The sequence below is a fragment of the Hyperolius riggenbachi genome, chromosome 4 (genome assembly GCF_040937935.1).
Source record: "Hyperolius riggenbachi isolate aHypRig1 chromosome 4, aHypRig1.pri, whole genome shotgun sequence".
NCBI lineage: Eukaryota > Metazoa > Chordata > Amphibia > Anura > Hyperoliidae > Hyperolius > Hyperolius riggenbachi.
The window spans coordinates 84,737,319-84,754,656 of NC_090649.1; the positions used below are offsets into that span (position 1 = coordinate 84,737,319).

The 17,338-nt window shown below is 45.8% G+C and overlaps 1 protein-coding gene across 1 annotated transcript in view; it reads right to left on the bottom strand.

Moving 5' to 3' along the window:
* Positions 1 to 17,338, bottom strand: part of VSNL1 (visinin like 1) — a 189,012-nt gene that overhangs the window by 8,331 nt on the left and 163,343 nt on the right. Inside the window, exon 3 of the mRNA XM_068280271.1 lies at positions 1,836 to 2,051. Within this exon, the coding sequence (XP_068136372.1) occupies positions 1,836 to 2,051 (216 nt within the window). The remainder of the gene's footprint in view (positions 1 to 1,835; positions 2,052 to 17,338) is intronic.

Below are 17,338 nucleotides of genomic sequence, written 5' to 3' on the forward strand. Positions count from 1 at the left end.
ACTAGTGCAGTGCATCGCGGCAAATTACCACAGCCTAGTAATACACTATGGGGTAGTTCAGACTTCCCACGTTGCAGTACACTGCGCCGGAAGTCCCCGATTTAATGCTAGCGCATACCTACTTTACTGCGCGGCTCCTGCAGCGATCTGCGTTGGGCCAAAAGTCATGTTAGTCTATGGCGACGCAGGCTTAAGGAATGCCAGACAGGCAACACAGTGTACATCTGCGGTGTTCCCTGAAGGCCTGTTTTTGGCGGTGTGATGAGCATGATGCACCGTATCGCTAATGCCAATTTACAGTCTGAAACCAGCCTTAGGCACTGTCCTGTGAGAAATGTATATACCGTAAATATAAGCTGCTCACAGGGAGAATTAACTCTTGCCCAAACAAACTTCCTTACATAGCTTCCTACATGATGAACAGACTTGGTCTCAGCAAATTATGATCTCTATGGAAACATGGTCAGTAAAGGTCATGTGACATGCAGGCATTTACTTATAACCATTTAAAGTCAAAAAGGCATATACCCCGGAGACACTCTCCTCCTGGGGAGGCCTATGTGGTGAATTTTCAAACACAGCCTAAAGCTTCCATACTGAAATTTAATACAGTGCTCCAGGGATGGACAGTTCTATTCATAGGCCTTCGTCAAAATCCACAGATGCAAAACACTGCAGCAGGAAATGCCTTATTCCTAGCATATACAGTAATACACTACTGTTGCTTTGGATGTTAAGGACTGTCATATGATTAATGGCAATGAGCTTATGGTGGGTACTACCGTATTTTTCAGCATATAAGATGCTCACGACTGTAAGAAACACCTAGGTTTAGAGGACAAAAACCAGGGAAAAAATATACTAAACCTGGTGCTTCCATTGTCCAGGAAATTTTTTGTGTCCCCATGTGTCCTCCTTAGCTCCCCCATGTGTCCCCTTCTGTCCCCCTGTGTACTCCATCCCTACAACCCCCCCACACCGGTCTGCTCCACTCTCCCTCCGGTCTCCTCCGCTCTCACCCCTGCTCCCCTCCCCTCCCTCCTCTCCTTTGCTCCCCATGCATAAACACAGTTAGCGGGAGCACAGCTCACCTAACGCACAGCTCCAGCAGCGATCACAGACCTATCCTCTCTGGCGCGGCTCCCCTAGCGCCGGCTACTGTTGATCGCATCATCAGCAATATGAAAGAAAGGACACAGCGCTCTGTGGCTGAAAGCAGCAACAAGCTGTATTGGAGCAGCAAGGTAGCACACACAACGTTTCGGGCGGAGCCCTTCCTCAAGTGTGTGTAAACGTTGCCCGAAACGTTGTGTGTACTACCTTGCTGCTCCAATACAGCTTGTTGCTGCTTTCAGCCACAGAGTGCTGTGTCCTTTCTTTCATATTGCTACATGTACTACAGGTGTGGTGTGCCTGAGGACGCTGTGCACCGTCTGGCCAGAATTATTACCGGTTTATTTCACAAGGCTTGAAGTCTTTTTTGCTTCTTTGTCGTCTCGCATCATCAGCAGAAGCCCGCGCTAGGGGAGCCATGCGGGAGAGGAGAGGTCTGTGAACCCTGCTGAAGCTGTGCAATAGGTAAGCTGTGTTGCCACTAATTGTGTGCATGTGGAGCGGAGGAGACCAAGGGGGAGGAAGACACGGGAGGACAATACAGGGGGAGTTGGCGGTTCATATTGGTGGGCGATTGTATGTTGAGGACTCCCTGTATTCGGCCTATAAGATGCAGGGAATCTTTCCTCCCCTTTATTAGGGAGAAAAAGTGGGTCTTATATGCCCAAAAATACGGTATATACCAAGGCACAGAGCTGGCAAAGAAGACATGTCTTACTAACCTCGATGATCTCCAGCATCTCCACTCGGGTGATTTTGCCGTCCCCATCCAGGTCGTACATATTGAAGGCCCAGTTGAGTTTCTGTTCGAAGCTTCCCCTGGAAGTGATGGACAACGCACATATAAACTCTCTGAAGTCGATGGTTCCATCTCCGTTCTTATCGAAGGTTCTGAAAGCGTGTTGGGCGAACTTTGATGCATCTCCGTAGGGGAAAAACTGAAACAGGATAACACAAATACTAAGTTTGAATAATGCATTAAAAAACAGAAAGACTTATATAGATGTTTCCTGCCTACATTTTCCTTTAACATAATGCTGAACACAAACATCAAAGCTGCAATGTCAATATGCAGCCGCTTTCGACTGTCCGCCAATCGATATCTTTCTTCCCGGAGCTTTCTTCTAGTAGAGGGTTCAGATCAACTCAATATCGATGGGGTCTACAGTGCCAATAAACTATTGGATGCACAGCTCCATTCAGGTTTGGAGAATGTCACCTCATCAGTGTGAATAATGTAGTGCATACGTTGCCAAAGTGCCTCTTTAAAGCGAAACTACAGTCAAAATATCCCCTCTACTCCAATAGGTCATTCACACCATAAGAATGATTATAAACCCGTAATTTGCTCTGTAGCAAGGTTGAAAGCCAGAGATTCACTCAGAAGCTTATGGGTAACATACATTACAGCTCTCTCGATAGTCTTTTGATCACTTACTTCAGTCGGTAAGAGGAAAAAAAAGCAGAAAGGGGTTAGGTTTATTTTTTTATATCATATATATGATATAGTGAATTGGTTGTGTACTATGAATAATTACTAGAAGATTAGCAGCAAAGAAAATATTCTCATACTTTTATTTTCAGGTATATAGTGTTTTTTCTAACATTGCATCATTCTATAATATGTGCACATTACACAACACTCAGCATTCAAAATGAGTCTTTCAGAGCAGTCTGTGAAGTAATGACCTCTCCTCTGGCAGAGAAAAAGTAAATAGTCCAGGAACAGTTGAGATAATAAAAGTCAGATAACAGCCCTCTCCACGACTAACTTAGTCGGAGAGCTTGGAGAGCTTAATGGCTTGTTTGCATAGAGATAACAACTGGAGTTTCTCAACTCTTCCTGTACTGGAAACAATTACACTGATGTATCTGATCTTAATGTTTTATTTCTAAAGGTGGCCATACACTGGTCGATGTGCCATTAGATCGACCAGCTGACAGATCCCTATCTGATCGAATCTGATCAGAGAGGGATCGTATGGCTGCCTTTACTGCAAACAGATTGTGAATCGATTCCAGCCTGAAACCGATTCACCATCTGCTGAGCTGCTCCTGCCGCCTGTCCCCCCCCCCCCCCGTATACATTACCTGATGCTGGCTCCCGGGCATCTTCTCCGCATTGCACGGCTCTGTTCCGGCTCCATTACGGCGCTTCCTGTGTTACTCCGTGACCAGGAAGTTCAAATAGAGCGCCCTCTATTTGAACTTCCTGGTCACTGCAGTGACACAGGAAGCGCCGGGATGGATGGAGCCGGAACAGAGCCGTGCAGCGTGGAGAAGACGCCCGGGAGCCAGCCTCAGGTAATGTATACTTGATCGGATCGGCCGCCGCTAGCGACGCGCACTTTACCCGCGGGCGATCGAGGGTAATTTCCCGCACGGCACGATCGACGGACCGATCCGATTTCGGGAGGAAATCGGATCGGCGGCTGCGTTTACCGCGAACGATTGGCAGCAGATTCGATCCCAGGATCGAATCTGCTGTCGAAACGGCCGGGAATCGAGCCAGTGTATGGCCTGCTTTAGCTGTGCTACACATACAAATCATAATATCATCATTTTTTTTTCGCTTCAGTGTCTCTTTAAACAGTTTAGAAGGAAGCCAAAAAGGCAATACTGAAGTTAAAAATCTCTCTTACTTTTGATGTGTGCTGAACAGCAAGGCTGTTATTCCAAAGCTCTTAAAAGGACGAGAGGCCGCATAACATACTGCAAAGCATTCTGGGGCTGCTTCTTCCCACCTTGGGTCCTCCCCTCAGCTGCTAGTGAGAAGTTACCGGCTCATATTACAGCAGCTTGTAATGCAGCCCAGCTCACAGCACTGAAAAATCACAGGTCAGAGTATACTGCATGAGTCCGCTATTGTTCCTAGCCACATGGCTAATTAATATTCACTGCACAGTAGTGTTGTCCATTACAAATCTTTTTTGTGAGTGGAATCATCAGGAAGCAGGGAGGACATGATGACACAATTGGCTTCATAGGAGACAGAGAAACATGGAACCTGCCATGAGCTGTCAGGAGCATCATTCTCTGCAAATACTATATAAAAATTCTGTGAAATCCAAACGTGGACAGTGAAATGCATATGTAATGTAAGTACAGCCAATATTTAGCTACTGATATATGTGTTTTTTTTTTCTCTGAGACCCTATACCTAACAGCTCCTCTTTAAGGGCTCTTACACAGTGGGACGTTGCGTTGCAGGGGACGTTAAGGTCGCATAACGTTCCCCTAACGCAACGCATGGTGGTGCTAAAGGTGGACACTACATAGAGCCACGTTATGCGGCTCTTGGTGCGTGTTTTCGTTCGATAGAACCGACAATGATTCATATGAATCATTGCTAGCAGGCAGAGTACCGAGAATTATTCATATGAATCATTGCTAGCAGGCAGAGAATGATTCATATGAATCATTGCTAGCTGGCAGAGAATGATTCATATGAATCATTGCTAGCTGGCAGAGAACCGAGAATGATTCATATGATTCATTGCTAGCAGGCAGAGAATGATTCATATGAATCATTGCTAGCAGGCAGAGAACCAAGAATGATTCATATGATTCATTGCTAGCAGGCAAAGAACTGAGAATGATTCATATGAATCATTGCTAGCAGGCAGAGAACCGAGAATCATTTATATGAATCATTGCTAGCAGGCAGATAATGACTCATATGAAGCATTGCTAGCAGGAAGAGAACCGACATTGCAGTGCAGTGAATATTAATTAGCCATGTGGCTAGGCAAAATAGCGGACTCTCCCCTCCTCCTCTCCTGCACACAAAAAAACCCCCAATAAAACAACATTACTGAGCATGTGCAAACAGTGTAACGCGGCTAAAACCGCGTATAACGCACAGCATGCTGCACTTTCATTGAACGTGCAGCGTTACACTGTAACGCAATGTGGGCACTGTAAACAGCTCATTGATTTTTAATTGCTGTGAGTTGGGCTGCGTTACAGGCTCCTGTAACGTGGGACTTTAACGTCCCACTGTGAAAGCAGCCTAAGAGTTTTCTGAATTAATTTCATATAATACATCCATTGCGGTAGCAACTACTATCCCTCCTGTATTCTGTGCTGGGAGGACTTGTGATTGTTACACAGATGACATTACTTTGGGACAGAAGCAAGTAGGAACTGTATGAGCAGTACAGAGTAGGAAAACAAGTTATTATTGAATGATATATCAGACAGTAATTCTGTTTCCTTGGTTGGGTTCACAGTAGGAAACGCCTATTTCTTTGGGGAAGGGGGTGACCAGTAGGTTGTTGCTGCACTCCGGCTCAAACTGACAATGCATCAATCAGAAACACTGTCGCCGGTCAAAGGCAGTGTGCTGTCTTTCTTTTGCTGCTTACAATGGTGGACATGGGAAACTCTTGAGGGCCATATAAAATGTCAAAGAAGGTTGCATTCGGCCAGCGGGCCTTGTGTTTGACACCTGTGGTTTAAGTCATAAACGACTGCAAGAGAACAGTAATAGCCAGTGGATGCACCCTTGATCGCCACCATGCAGGGTAATACTCAGGCAGTCAAGATCCACTCTTTGCACTGTTATGTTTGAAGTATATACTCTTCTCACCCACTAAGACTTACTTGTAAAATTCATTGTTTTATTGCATTTTGCTGCATGAATTTGTTTTTGCCAAAATATTGTCCTACAGCAAATGTGTTCATAACCATTGTCTTATATTATAATTCTTAAAACGCAATAAAAATTATTAGGCAAAAAAAATGGACGGCTATAAGACTGTCATGATTTTCTATGGCTCATTTCACATTGATGTGTTTTGTATGAGTTCGCTATGGGAAAAAATGCACACATTTTTTCTGACAGAGGATTGAGTTGACATTTGTTTTTTGAATGGCACGCATCCACCTGTGAGCGGCAGCGGACCCCCGCCAGCATTGACAGCGCATCTATCAAAATGAACGCGGTACACTCTGGTTTAATGTGAAGTGCTGACAGACAGCGATCAAAGTGTTCCAAGCTAACAGAAAAAAACGAGATATTATTTAAAGAGGAACTGTAGTGAAAATTACACAATGAATAAAATTGCTTATTGTTTACAATATTCATTTTAAGATAATTTAGTCAGTGTTTGTCCATTGTAAAATCTTTTCCTCTTCCTAATTTACGTTCTGAAATTTATCACAGGTGCCGCCATCTTTAGTTCTGCCGGGTGATCTGTATGGAATGTTCGTTACTGAGAGTTCTATGTACAGAGGGAGATATTGCTTGCTTGGCAGTTGGAAACAGCTGTATTTCCCACAATGCAAAGAGGTTCACAGACAGCACACTGCCAGGACCAAGGTCCTGACATACTGTGGGAGGGGTTACACCACAATATCAGCCATACAGACCCCGCTGATCTATTCGAGAAAAGGTAAACATTTCCTGTGGCAAAGGGGGTATCAGCTACTGATTGGGTTCAATCATTGGTTACAGTTCCTCTTTAGTTCATCTTTTATCACTTTCCTTTCAGTTGGAGAACATGTCTGCTCTATTACTGCACTTACTAAACTTATTAGCATTCTTCCCGATGTGCAAGCTCCTTCTGAATTTTGCAATCAAGTTTTAATTTCAGTTGTGTCCAATAAAAACAGTCCATCAAGCTAAGTACCCATTTGCCCTGCGGCATCAGAAGGTGCTAGGAACAGTAAAGATGACTAGTGTGTATAGATCAAGTTTCACTACTCTGAATCACTATACAATTTGCCACATTACTGACCCGGTAGACTGCAGGCACGGATACCATATCAGCAGGTGACTAAGCTTCCCTCTAGGCTCAGATTTGGATGTCAGCCACCTCAGCAGTTTCCTGACTCAGACGCAGAGGGAATGGATACCCAGCTGGATGTGCGGTGAAAATTAAAATTTAATCTCAGGCAGAACTGGGACATTTCAAAAGGAACATGAAATGCAGTTCTGCGCTTGAAAGTACAGAACATCACGATGAAAGGTGTCTGCAGGAACAGCTGATGCTCAGTAACCAACCAGATTCTCCCGTTTATGTCTCTAGAGCAGTATGACAGGATGAGAGGACGCTGCCATCTACAGTTATTTTCTAATTCTTGTAAGAATGACCACCTCCATGCAGAGAGACACTGAAGTCTCTTTTTTTAGCTTGTTTTCTTTACGGTCCTCTTCAGCATTAAATTCTAAGCTGATTCGCCGCATCCCCGCGGCAGAACGAGTTATTATGGCCCAGAGATAGACCTGCAAAGTCATGGACCTGCAAAGTTCCACGACTTTGCAGGTCGCATATTTTGCTGCCTGGGGGAGGCAGAGCTGTGCGCTTTAGCTCTGCCTCCAGTCCAATCAGTCTCCACCGATCTCTGCCTCTCCCCGCCCCCCTCTCAGTGAAAGAAGACTGAGAGGGGCGCGGAAAGGCAGAGATCGGCGGAGATTGACTGTAGAGGAGGCAGAGCTACTGCACACAGCTCTGCCTCTACCAGGAAGAAAAATCTGCGAGCCCTGGAACTTTGCAGGCCTATTTGTGGGCCATAAATCACTCCTTCTGCCACGGGGATGCGGCGAATGAGCTTAGAATTTATTGCTGAAGAGGACTGGATAAGAAAACAAGCTAAAAAAAGAGACTTCAGTGTCTCGTTAATGTTCATTTGATTTGCCTTCTTAAGACAGAAGGTACTTGCGATAATTCAACTTTAAGTGAACGTCTGTGGTTACCCACAATGCACCACCACTGAATATACAAACTATCTCTTTATGCCCCAGAAGCCAGGCTTACATCCAGAACTGCTGGTGCATAGCAAGCCTATAGCTTTACATTTTACACAGCCATATCAACCCCACATGTAGGCAGATTGTTTCGGAGCCCTTTTACATAGCGCCATATCAATCCCTGCCATGTACTGAGGAGGACCAAAAGTCCGAAACAGTCTGTCTGCATGTTGGGTTGATGTGGCTCTTTAAAATTTAAAACTATTCTGGATGCAAGCCTGGCTACAAGGGCATAAAGAGATAATTTTCATATTCAGTAGCGGTGCATTGTGGGTAACCACAGATGTTCACTTAAACCTGAATTATTGCAAGTACCTTCTGTTTTAAGAGGGCAAAGCACACTAAGCATTGCATTTTAGTAGGAGGGCTTTTCGGTCTCTTTTAGTCCCCTATACTTTCCTAGTGGTTTGGGCCACCCCAAGCTGCTTGTTATTCTGCTATATGGAAGCAAGGTGCAGTGCTGTGGTGCTGAAAGACAGCTCCACACCACAAAACCGCTCAAAGCAGCTACAAGCAATGTTCAGGAACTTGGACTTGATTAATTAAGCTGCACTGTTAAGCAGCGCACCTTAACCACTTCGGGACCACAGTCTTTTCGCCCCTTAAGGACCAGAGCCTTTTTCTCCATTCAGACCACTGCAGCTTTCACGGTTTATTGCTCGGTCATAAAACCTACCACCTAAATGAATTTTACCTCCTTTTCTTGTCACTAATACAGCTTTCTTTTGATGCTATTTGATTGCTGCTGCGAGTTTTACTTTTTATTATATTCATCAAAAAAGACATGAATTTTGTCAAAAAAATGACTTTTTTAACTTTCTGTGCTGACATTTTTCAAATAAAGTAAAATTTCCTATACATTTGAGCGCGAAAGTTATTCTGCTACATGTCTTTGATAAAAAAAAAAACATTCAGTGTATATTTATTGGATTGGGTAAAAGTTATAGCGTTTACAAACTATGGTGCCAAAAGTGAATTTTCCCATTTTCAAGCATCTCTGACTTTTCTGCGCACCTGTCATGTTTCATGAGGGGCTAAAATTCCAGGATAGTACAAATACCCCCCAAATGACCCCATTTTGGAAAGAAGACATCCCAAAGTATTCAGTGAGAGGCATGGTGAGTTCATAGAAGATTTTATTTTTTGTCACAAGTTAGCGGAAAATGACAGTTTGTGACAAAAAAAAAAAAAAAAAAAAAGTTTCCATTTCTTCTAACTTGCGACAAAAAAAAATGAAATCTGCCACGGACTCACTATGCTCCTCTCTGAATACCTTGAAGTGTCTACTTTCCAGAATGGGGTCATTTGTGGGGTGTGTTTACTGTCCTGGCATTTGGGGGGTGCCTAATTGTAAGCACCCCTGTAAAGCCTAAAGATGCTCATTGGACTTTGGGCCCCTTAGCGCAGTTAGGCCGCAAAAAAGTGCCACACATGTGGTATTGCCGTACTCAGGAAAAGTAGTATAATGTGTTTTGGGGTGTATTTTTACACATACACATGCTGGGTGGGAGAAATATCTCCGTAAATGACAATTTTTTTATTTTTTTTACACACAATTGTCTATTTATAGAGATATTTCTCCCACTCAGCATGGGTATGTGGAAAAATACACCCCAAAACACATTATACTACTTCTCCTGAGTACGGCGATACCACATGTGTGGCACTTTTTTGCACCCTAACTGCGCTAAGGGGCCCAAAGTCCAATGAGTACCTTTAGGATTTCACAGGTCATTTTGAGAAATTTCGTTTCAAGACTACTCCTCACGGTTTAGGGCCCCTAAAATGCCAGGACAGTATAGGAACCCCACAAATTACCCCATTTTAGAAAGAAGACACCCCAAGGTATTCCGTTAGATGTATGGTGAGTTCATAGAAGATTTTTTTTTTTTGTCACAAGTTAGCGGAAATTGATTGTAATTGTTTTTTTTCACAAAGTGTCATTTTCCGCTAACTTGTGACAAAAAATAAAATCTTCTATGAACTCGCCATTCTCCTAACGGAATACCTTGGGGTGTCTTCTTTCTAAAATGGAGTCATTTGTGGGGTTCCTATACTGCCCTGGCATTTTAGGGGCCCTAAACCGTGAGGAGTAGTCTTGAAACCAAATGTGGCAAAATGACCTGTGAAATCCTAAAGGTACTCATTGGACTTTGGGCCCCTTAGCGCACTTAGGGTGCAAAAAAGTGCCACACATGTGGTACCGCCGTACTCAGGAGAAGTAGTATAATGTGTTTTGGGGTGTATTTTTACACATACCCATGCTGGGTGGGAGAAATATCTCTGTAAATGACAATTATTTGATTTTTTTTACACACAATTGTCCATTTACAGAGAGATTTCTCCCACCCAGCATGGGTATGTATAAAAATACACCCCAAAACACATTATACTACTTCTTCTGAGTACGGCGATACCACATGTGTGACACTTTTTTGCAACCTAGGTGCGCTAAGGGGCCTAACGTCCTATTCACAGGTCATTTTGAGGCATTTGGATTCTAGACTACTCCTCACGGTTTAGGGCCCCTAAAATGCCAGGGCAGTATAGGAACCCCACAAGTGACCCCATTTTAGAAAGAAGACACCCCAAGGTATTCTGTTAGGAGTATGGTGAGTTCATAGAAGATTTTTTTTTTGTCACAAGTTAGCGGAAAATGACACTTTGTGAAAAAAAAAACCAATACATATCAATTTCCGCTAACTTGTGACAAAAAATAAAATCTTCTATGAACTCATCATACACCTAAAAGAATACCTTGGGGTGTCTTCTTTCTAAAATGGGGTCACTTGTGGGGTTCCTATACTGCCCTGGCATTTTAGGGGCCCTAAACCGTGAGGAGTAGTCTTGAACCCAAATGTCTCAAAATGACCTGTGAAATCCTAAAGGTACTCATTGGACTTTGGGCCCCTTAGCACAGTTAGGCTGCAAAAAAGTGTCACACATGTGGTATCGCCGTACTCAGAAGAAGTAGTATAATGTGTTTTGTGGTGTATTTTTACATATAACCATGCTGGGTGGGAGAAATATCTCTGTAAATGACACATTTTTGATTTTTTTTACACACAATTGTCCATTTACAGAGAGATTTCTCCCACCCAGCATGGGTATGTGTAAAAATACACCACAAAACACATTATACTACTTCTCCTGAGTATGGCGATACCACATGTGTGACACTTTTTTGCAGCCTAGGTGCGCTAAGGGGCCCAACGTCCTATTCACAGGTCATTTTGAGGCATTTGTTTTCTAGACTACTCCTCACGGTTTAGGGCCCCTAAAATGCCAGGGCAGTATAGGAACCCCACAAGTGACCCCATTTTAGAAAGAAGACACCCCAAGGTATTCCGTTAGGGGTATGGTGAGTTCATAGAAGATTTTATTTTTTCTCACAAGTTAGTGAAAAATGACACTTTGTGAAAAAAACAATAACAATCCAATTTCCGCTAACTTTTGACAAAAAATAAAATATTCTATGAACTCATCATACACCTAACAGAATACCTTGGGGTGTCTTCTTTCTAAAATGGGGTCACTTGTGGGGTTCCCATACTGCCCTGGCATTTTACGGGCCCAAAACTGTGAGTAGTCTGGAAACCAAATTTCTCAAAATGACTGTTCAGGGGTATAAGCATCTGCAAATTTTGATGACAGGTGGTCTATGAGGGGGCAAATTTTGTGGAATCGGTCATAAGCAGGGTGGCCTCTTAGATGACAGGATGTATTGGGCCTGATCTGATGGATAGGAGTGCTAGGGGGGTGACAGGAGGTGATTGATGGGTGTCTCAGGGGGCGGTTAGAGGGGAAAATAGATGCAATCAATGCACTGGGGAGGTGATCGGAAGGGGGTCTGAGGGGGATCTGAGGGTTTGGCCGAGTGATCAGGAGCCCACACGGGGCAAATTAGGGCCTGATCTGATGGGTAGGTGTGCTAGGGGGTGACAGGAGGTGATTGATGGGTGTCTCAAGGTGTGATTAGAGGGGGGAAATAGATGCAAGCAATGCACTGGCGAGGTGATCAGGGCTGGGGTCTGAGGGCGTTCTGAGGTGTGGGCGGGTGATTGGGTGCCCGCAAGGGGCAGATTAGGGTCTAATCTGATGGGTAACAGTGACAGGTGGTGATAGGGGGTGATTGATGGGTAATTAGTGGGTGTTTAGAGGAGAGAATAGATGTAAACAATGGATTTGGGAGGTGATCTGATGTCGGATCTGCGGGCGATCTATTGGTGTGGGTGGGTGATCAGATTGCCCGCAAGGGGCAGGTTAGGGGCTGATTGATGGGTGGCAGTGACAGGGGGTGATTGATGGGTGGCAGTGACAGGGGGTGATTGATGGGTGATTGACAGGTAATCAGTGGGTTATTACAGGGGAGAACAGATGTAAATATTGCACGGGCGAATTGATAAGGGGGGGGTCTGAGGGCAATCTGAGCGTGTGGGCAGGTGATTGGGTGCCCGCAAGGGGCAGATTAGGGTCTAATCTGATGGGTAACAGTGACAGGTGGTGATAGGGGGTGATTGATGGGTAATTAGTGGGTGTTTAGAGGAGAGAATAGATGTAAACAATGGATTTGGGAGGTGATCTGATGTCGGATCTGCGGGCGATCTATTGGTGTGGGTGGGTGATCAGATTGCCCGCAAGGGGCAGGTTAGGGGCTGATTGATGGGTGGCAGTGACAGGGGGTGATTGATGGGTGGCAGTGACAGGGGGTGATTGATGGGTGATTGACAGGTAATCAGTGGGTTATTACAGGGGAGAACAGATGTAAATATTGCACGGGCGAATTGATAAGGGGGGGGTCTGAGGGCAATCTGAGCGTGTGGGCAGGTGATTGGGTGCCCGCAAGGGGCAGATTAGGGTCTAATCTGATGGGTAACAGTGACAGGTGGTGATAGGGGGTGATTGATGGGTAATTAGTGGGTGTTTAGAGGAGAGAATAGATGTAAACAATGGATTTGGGAGGTGATCTGATGTCGGATCTGCGGGCGATCTATTGGTGTGGGGGGGTGATCAGATTGCCCGCAAGGGGCAGATCAGGGGCTGATTGATGGGTGGCAGTGACAGGGGGTGATTGACGGGTGATTGACAGGTGATTGACAGGTGATTGACAGGTGATTGACAGGTGATCAGGGGGGATAGATGCATACAGTACACGGGGGGGGGGGGGGGTCTGGGGGGGGTCTGGGGAGAATCTGAGGGGTGGGGGGGTGATCAGGAGGGAGTAGGGGGCAGATTAGGGACTTAAAAAAAAAATAGCGTTGACAGATAGTGACAGGGAGTGATTGATGGGTGATTAGGAGGGTGACTGGGTGCAAACAGTGGTCTGGGGGGTGGGCAGGGGGGGGTCTGAGGGGTGCTGTGGGCGATCAGGGGGCAGGGGGGGGGGAAATCAGTGTGTTTGGTGCAGACTAGGGTGGCTGCAGCCTGCCCTGGTGGTCCCTCGGACACTGGGACCACCAGGGCAGGAGGCAGCCAGTATAATAGGCTTTGTATACATTACAAAGCCTATTATACACTGTTGCAGCGGCGATCCGGATGCCAGTAACCCGCCGGCGCTTCCGAACGGCCGGCGGGTTACGGCGAACGGGGGGCGGAGCCAGTCCCCGGCGGCTGATCGCGTCACGAATGACGCGATCGCCGCATAGCCACTCCCGCAGCCGCCCCCGCCGATGGGCGTATTGCGGTCGTTTGGGCCCAGACTTTGCCGCCGCCCATCGGCTGGGGGCGGTCGTTATGTGGTTAATGTGAAGAAGTGGCAGCTAATGCATGCCTTACATAGCAGCGCTCACTGTTTTGCAAGGAGCATGCCTTCCTTAGATAGGAGCGTGCCTTCCTAAAGGTAGCCACTAGAGGTCCAATTTCTAGCGAAAAATCGTTCGAGCGATCAGAAATTCTGATTGGATTGGTTGAAAATAATCTCTGTTCATGGGCACAATCAATTATGAACGATTATAAAAAAAATCATCCTCCACACACCATACAATTTTCATGCAATCTGGCTGTACAATCAATCACAAAGTGCTGTTATACTACATGGATGTTGGTAAGATTGAATAAAAATTGTACAGTCGTATTACATGAAAATTGTATGGTGTGTGGCCACCTTTAGATAGGAGTGTGCCTTCTTTAGATAGGAGCGTGCCTTCTTTAGATAGGAGCGTGCCTTCTTTAGATATAGGAGCGTACCTTCCTTAGATAGGAGGTGCCTTCCTTAGATAGGAGCGTGCCTTACTTAGATAGGAGCGTGCCTTCCTATAAATAGTTACACTCAGGAGCGTGCCTTCCTTAGATAGGAGCGTGCCTTCCTATAAATAGTTACACCCAGGAGCGTGCCTTCCTTAGATAGGAGCGTGCCTTCCTTAGATAGGAGCGTGCCTTCTTTAGATAGGAGTGTGCCTTCCTATACATAGTAACTGTGTATAGGAAGGCATGCTCCTAAGGAAGGCACGTTCCTATCTAAGTAAGGCACGCTCTGATCTGTGTGTAACTATGTACAGGAAGGCACGCTCCTATCTAAGGAAGGCACGCTCCTATCTAAGTAAGGCACGCTCCGATCTGAATGTAACTATGTATAGGAAGGCATGCTCCTATCTAAAGAAGGCACGCTCCTAAGGAATGCATGCTCCTGTCTAAGGAAGGCACGCTCCTGTCTAAGGAAGGCACGCTCCTAAGGAATGCACGCTCCTGTCTAAGGAAGGCACGCTCCTGTCTAAGGAAGGCACGCTCCTATCTAAAGAAGGCACGCTCCTATCTAAAGAAGGCACGCTCCTTACATAACAGCGAGCGCTGCTATGTAAGGCATGCATTAGCGTGCCTTCCTTAGATAGGAGTGTGCCTTCTTTAGATAGGAGTGTGCTTTCCTATACATAGTAACTGTGTATAGGAAGGCACGCTCCTAAGGAAGGCACGCTCCTATCTAAGTAAGGCACGCTCCGATCTGTGTGCAACTATGTACAGGAAGGCACGCTCCTATCTAAGGAAAGCACGCTCCTATCTAAGTAAGGCACGCTCCAATCTGAGTGTAACTATGTATAGGAAGGCATGCTCCTATCTAAAGAAGGCACGCTCCAAAGGAATGCACGCTCCTGTCTAAGGAAGGCACGCTCCTAAGGAATGCACGCTCCTATCTAAGGAAGGCACGCTCCTATCTAAGAAAGGCATGCTCCTATCTAAAGGAGGCATGCTCCTATCTAAAGAAGGCACGCTCCTGTCTAAGGAAGGCACGCTCCTGTCTAAGGAAGGCACGCTCCTGTCTAAGGAAGGCACGCTCCTATCTAAAGAAGGCACGCTCCTATCTAAAGAAGGCACGCTCCTTACATAACAGCGAGCGCTGCTATGTAAGGCATGCATTAGCGTGCCTTCCTTAGATAGGAGCGTGCCTTCTTTAGATAGGAGTGTGCCTTCCTATACATAGTAACTGTGTATAGGAAGGCACGCTCCTAAGGAAGGCATGCTCCTATCTAAGTAAGGCACGCTCCGATCTCTGTGCAACTATGTACAGGAAGGCACGCTCCTATCTAAGGAAGGCACGCTCCTATCTAAGGAAGGCACGCTCCTATCTAAGGAAGGCACGCTCCTATCTAAGTAAGGCACGCTCCTATCTAAGTAAGGCACGCTCCAATCTGAGTGTAACTATGTATAGGAAGGCATGCTCCTATCTAAAGAAGGCACGCTCCTAAGGAATGCACGCTCCTGTCTAAGGAAGGCACGCTCCTAAGGAATGCACGCTCCTATATAAGGAAGGCACGCTCCTATCTAAGAAAGGCATGCTCCTATCTAAAGAAGGCACGCTCCTAAGGAAGGCATGCTCCTGTCTAAAGAAGGCACACTCCTGTCTTAGGAAGGCACACTCCTGTCTAAGGAAGGCACGCTCCTGTCTAAGGAAGGCACGCTCCTGTCTAAGGAAGGCACGCTCCTGTCTAAGGAAGGCACGCTCCTGTCTAAGGAAGGCACGCTCCTGTCTAAGGAAGGCACGCTCCTGTCTAAGGAAGGCACGCTCCTGTCTAAGGAAGGCACGCTCCTGTCTAAGGAAGGCACGCTCCTGTCTAAGGAAGGCACGCTCCTTACATAACAGCGAGCGCTGCTATGTAAGGCATGCATTAGCGGCCGCTCCTTCACATTAAGGTGCACTGTTTTAGCAGTGCAGCTTAATGAATCAAGCCCATTGACTCGTATTTGCCTTTTGAAAGTCTAGTCTTGTTCAAAAAATGCTTTTCAAAGTCCGACAGGAAGTGCATTATTTTGGCCCAGTTCCAAGCTGCAGTTTGCGTTACATTTACATGAAAGCCTTAATTACTTGCATCTGATTGGCCTCCAGTGTTATTGGCCAAAACATGCAGGATGTTGGACCTATACATGCTCAATGATCATCGGGCACTACCTGATGCCAACCCCTGTAATGTTCAATGCTCTGTGAAGCGTTCATTTATGTGTGCAATACCAACGCAGACTGCAGAGCCTGCACAATTTAATACTGCTGCATCCAAATGCAACAATAGCTATACGGAGCAGCCTGATTTACGCAGGAGGCGCTGACAACGACAATGGCCACAGGAACATTCACAAGTGCTGAGTGTGCTCTAAGCCCTGATATAACATGACTGTGGGGCAGGAACAGTGCTTTCCAGAAACATTTCACACATGACTGCAAGCTGGAGAGCTCTGCCTGTTGCTACCTCATCAGGCCAGAGTCACAGCGGGAGTCGGTCTTCCTTCAGGGTGCTGGAATGAAGGAAAAAACGCGGCACGCGGTTATCCTGAGCCAGTGACAGATGGTGCGCATCATCCCTCAGAGCAACCCGGCAAATACACTCCTAGCGGCCAACACCTCGCTGTGTTACATGGGGGGCCGGGACTCGTGTGAGGAAATGCCTATTGCTGACGATTGGACACAAGACAACATGTTTAGAAAGAACATGGAAAATGACTGATTTGGCCAAGTTAATTAACCCACAGAATGGAAAAAAATGTGTCCATTCACTGAATGGGCGGAGATGTGGAGGAGAAAATGTGCTGGTTTATTCCTCTCCAAAATAACTCACTTATCGACTAACTTTAAAGGGACTCCGAGCACCTCTCATGGGCATGCCTTTAAGACAGACGACTTCCGACAAAGTCGTGCTATGACCCCTCTGGAGGTGCCTTTTGCAATGGCCATGCATGTCACTTCCTCTTCCTGCTTCATCAGTGATGCACTTCTCTAACAGAGAAGACAGGGGTGACCCGGAAGTTATAACATAGCCAAGATGGCAGCCGCGATTTTTAAATTGAATGAAAACTATTTGGTGTAGAATGGCATCAAATGAAAGAGGAGAGCACAAGCTACAGAAAGGTATGCGTCTTGAAGTACTTTGCTGGTTGGAGTCTTAATGGCATGCCCATGAGAGGTGCTCAGAGTCCCTTTAAAAAAAAATGCCTAAGACCTGGGACCCAGTACGGATGCTTTGCAGCAAATTCTGCAATTCGGCATGA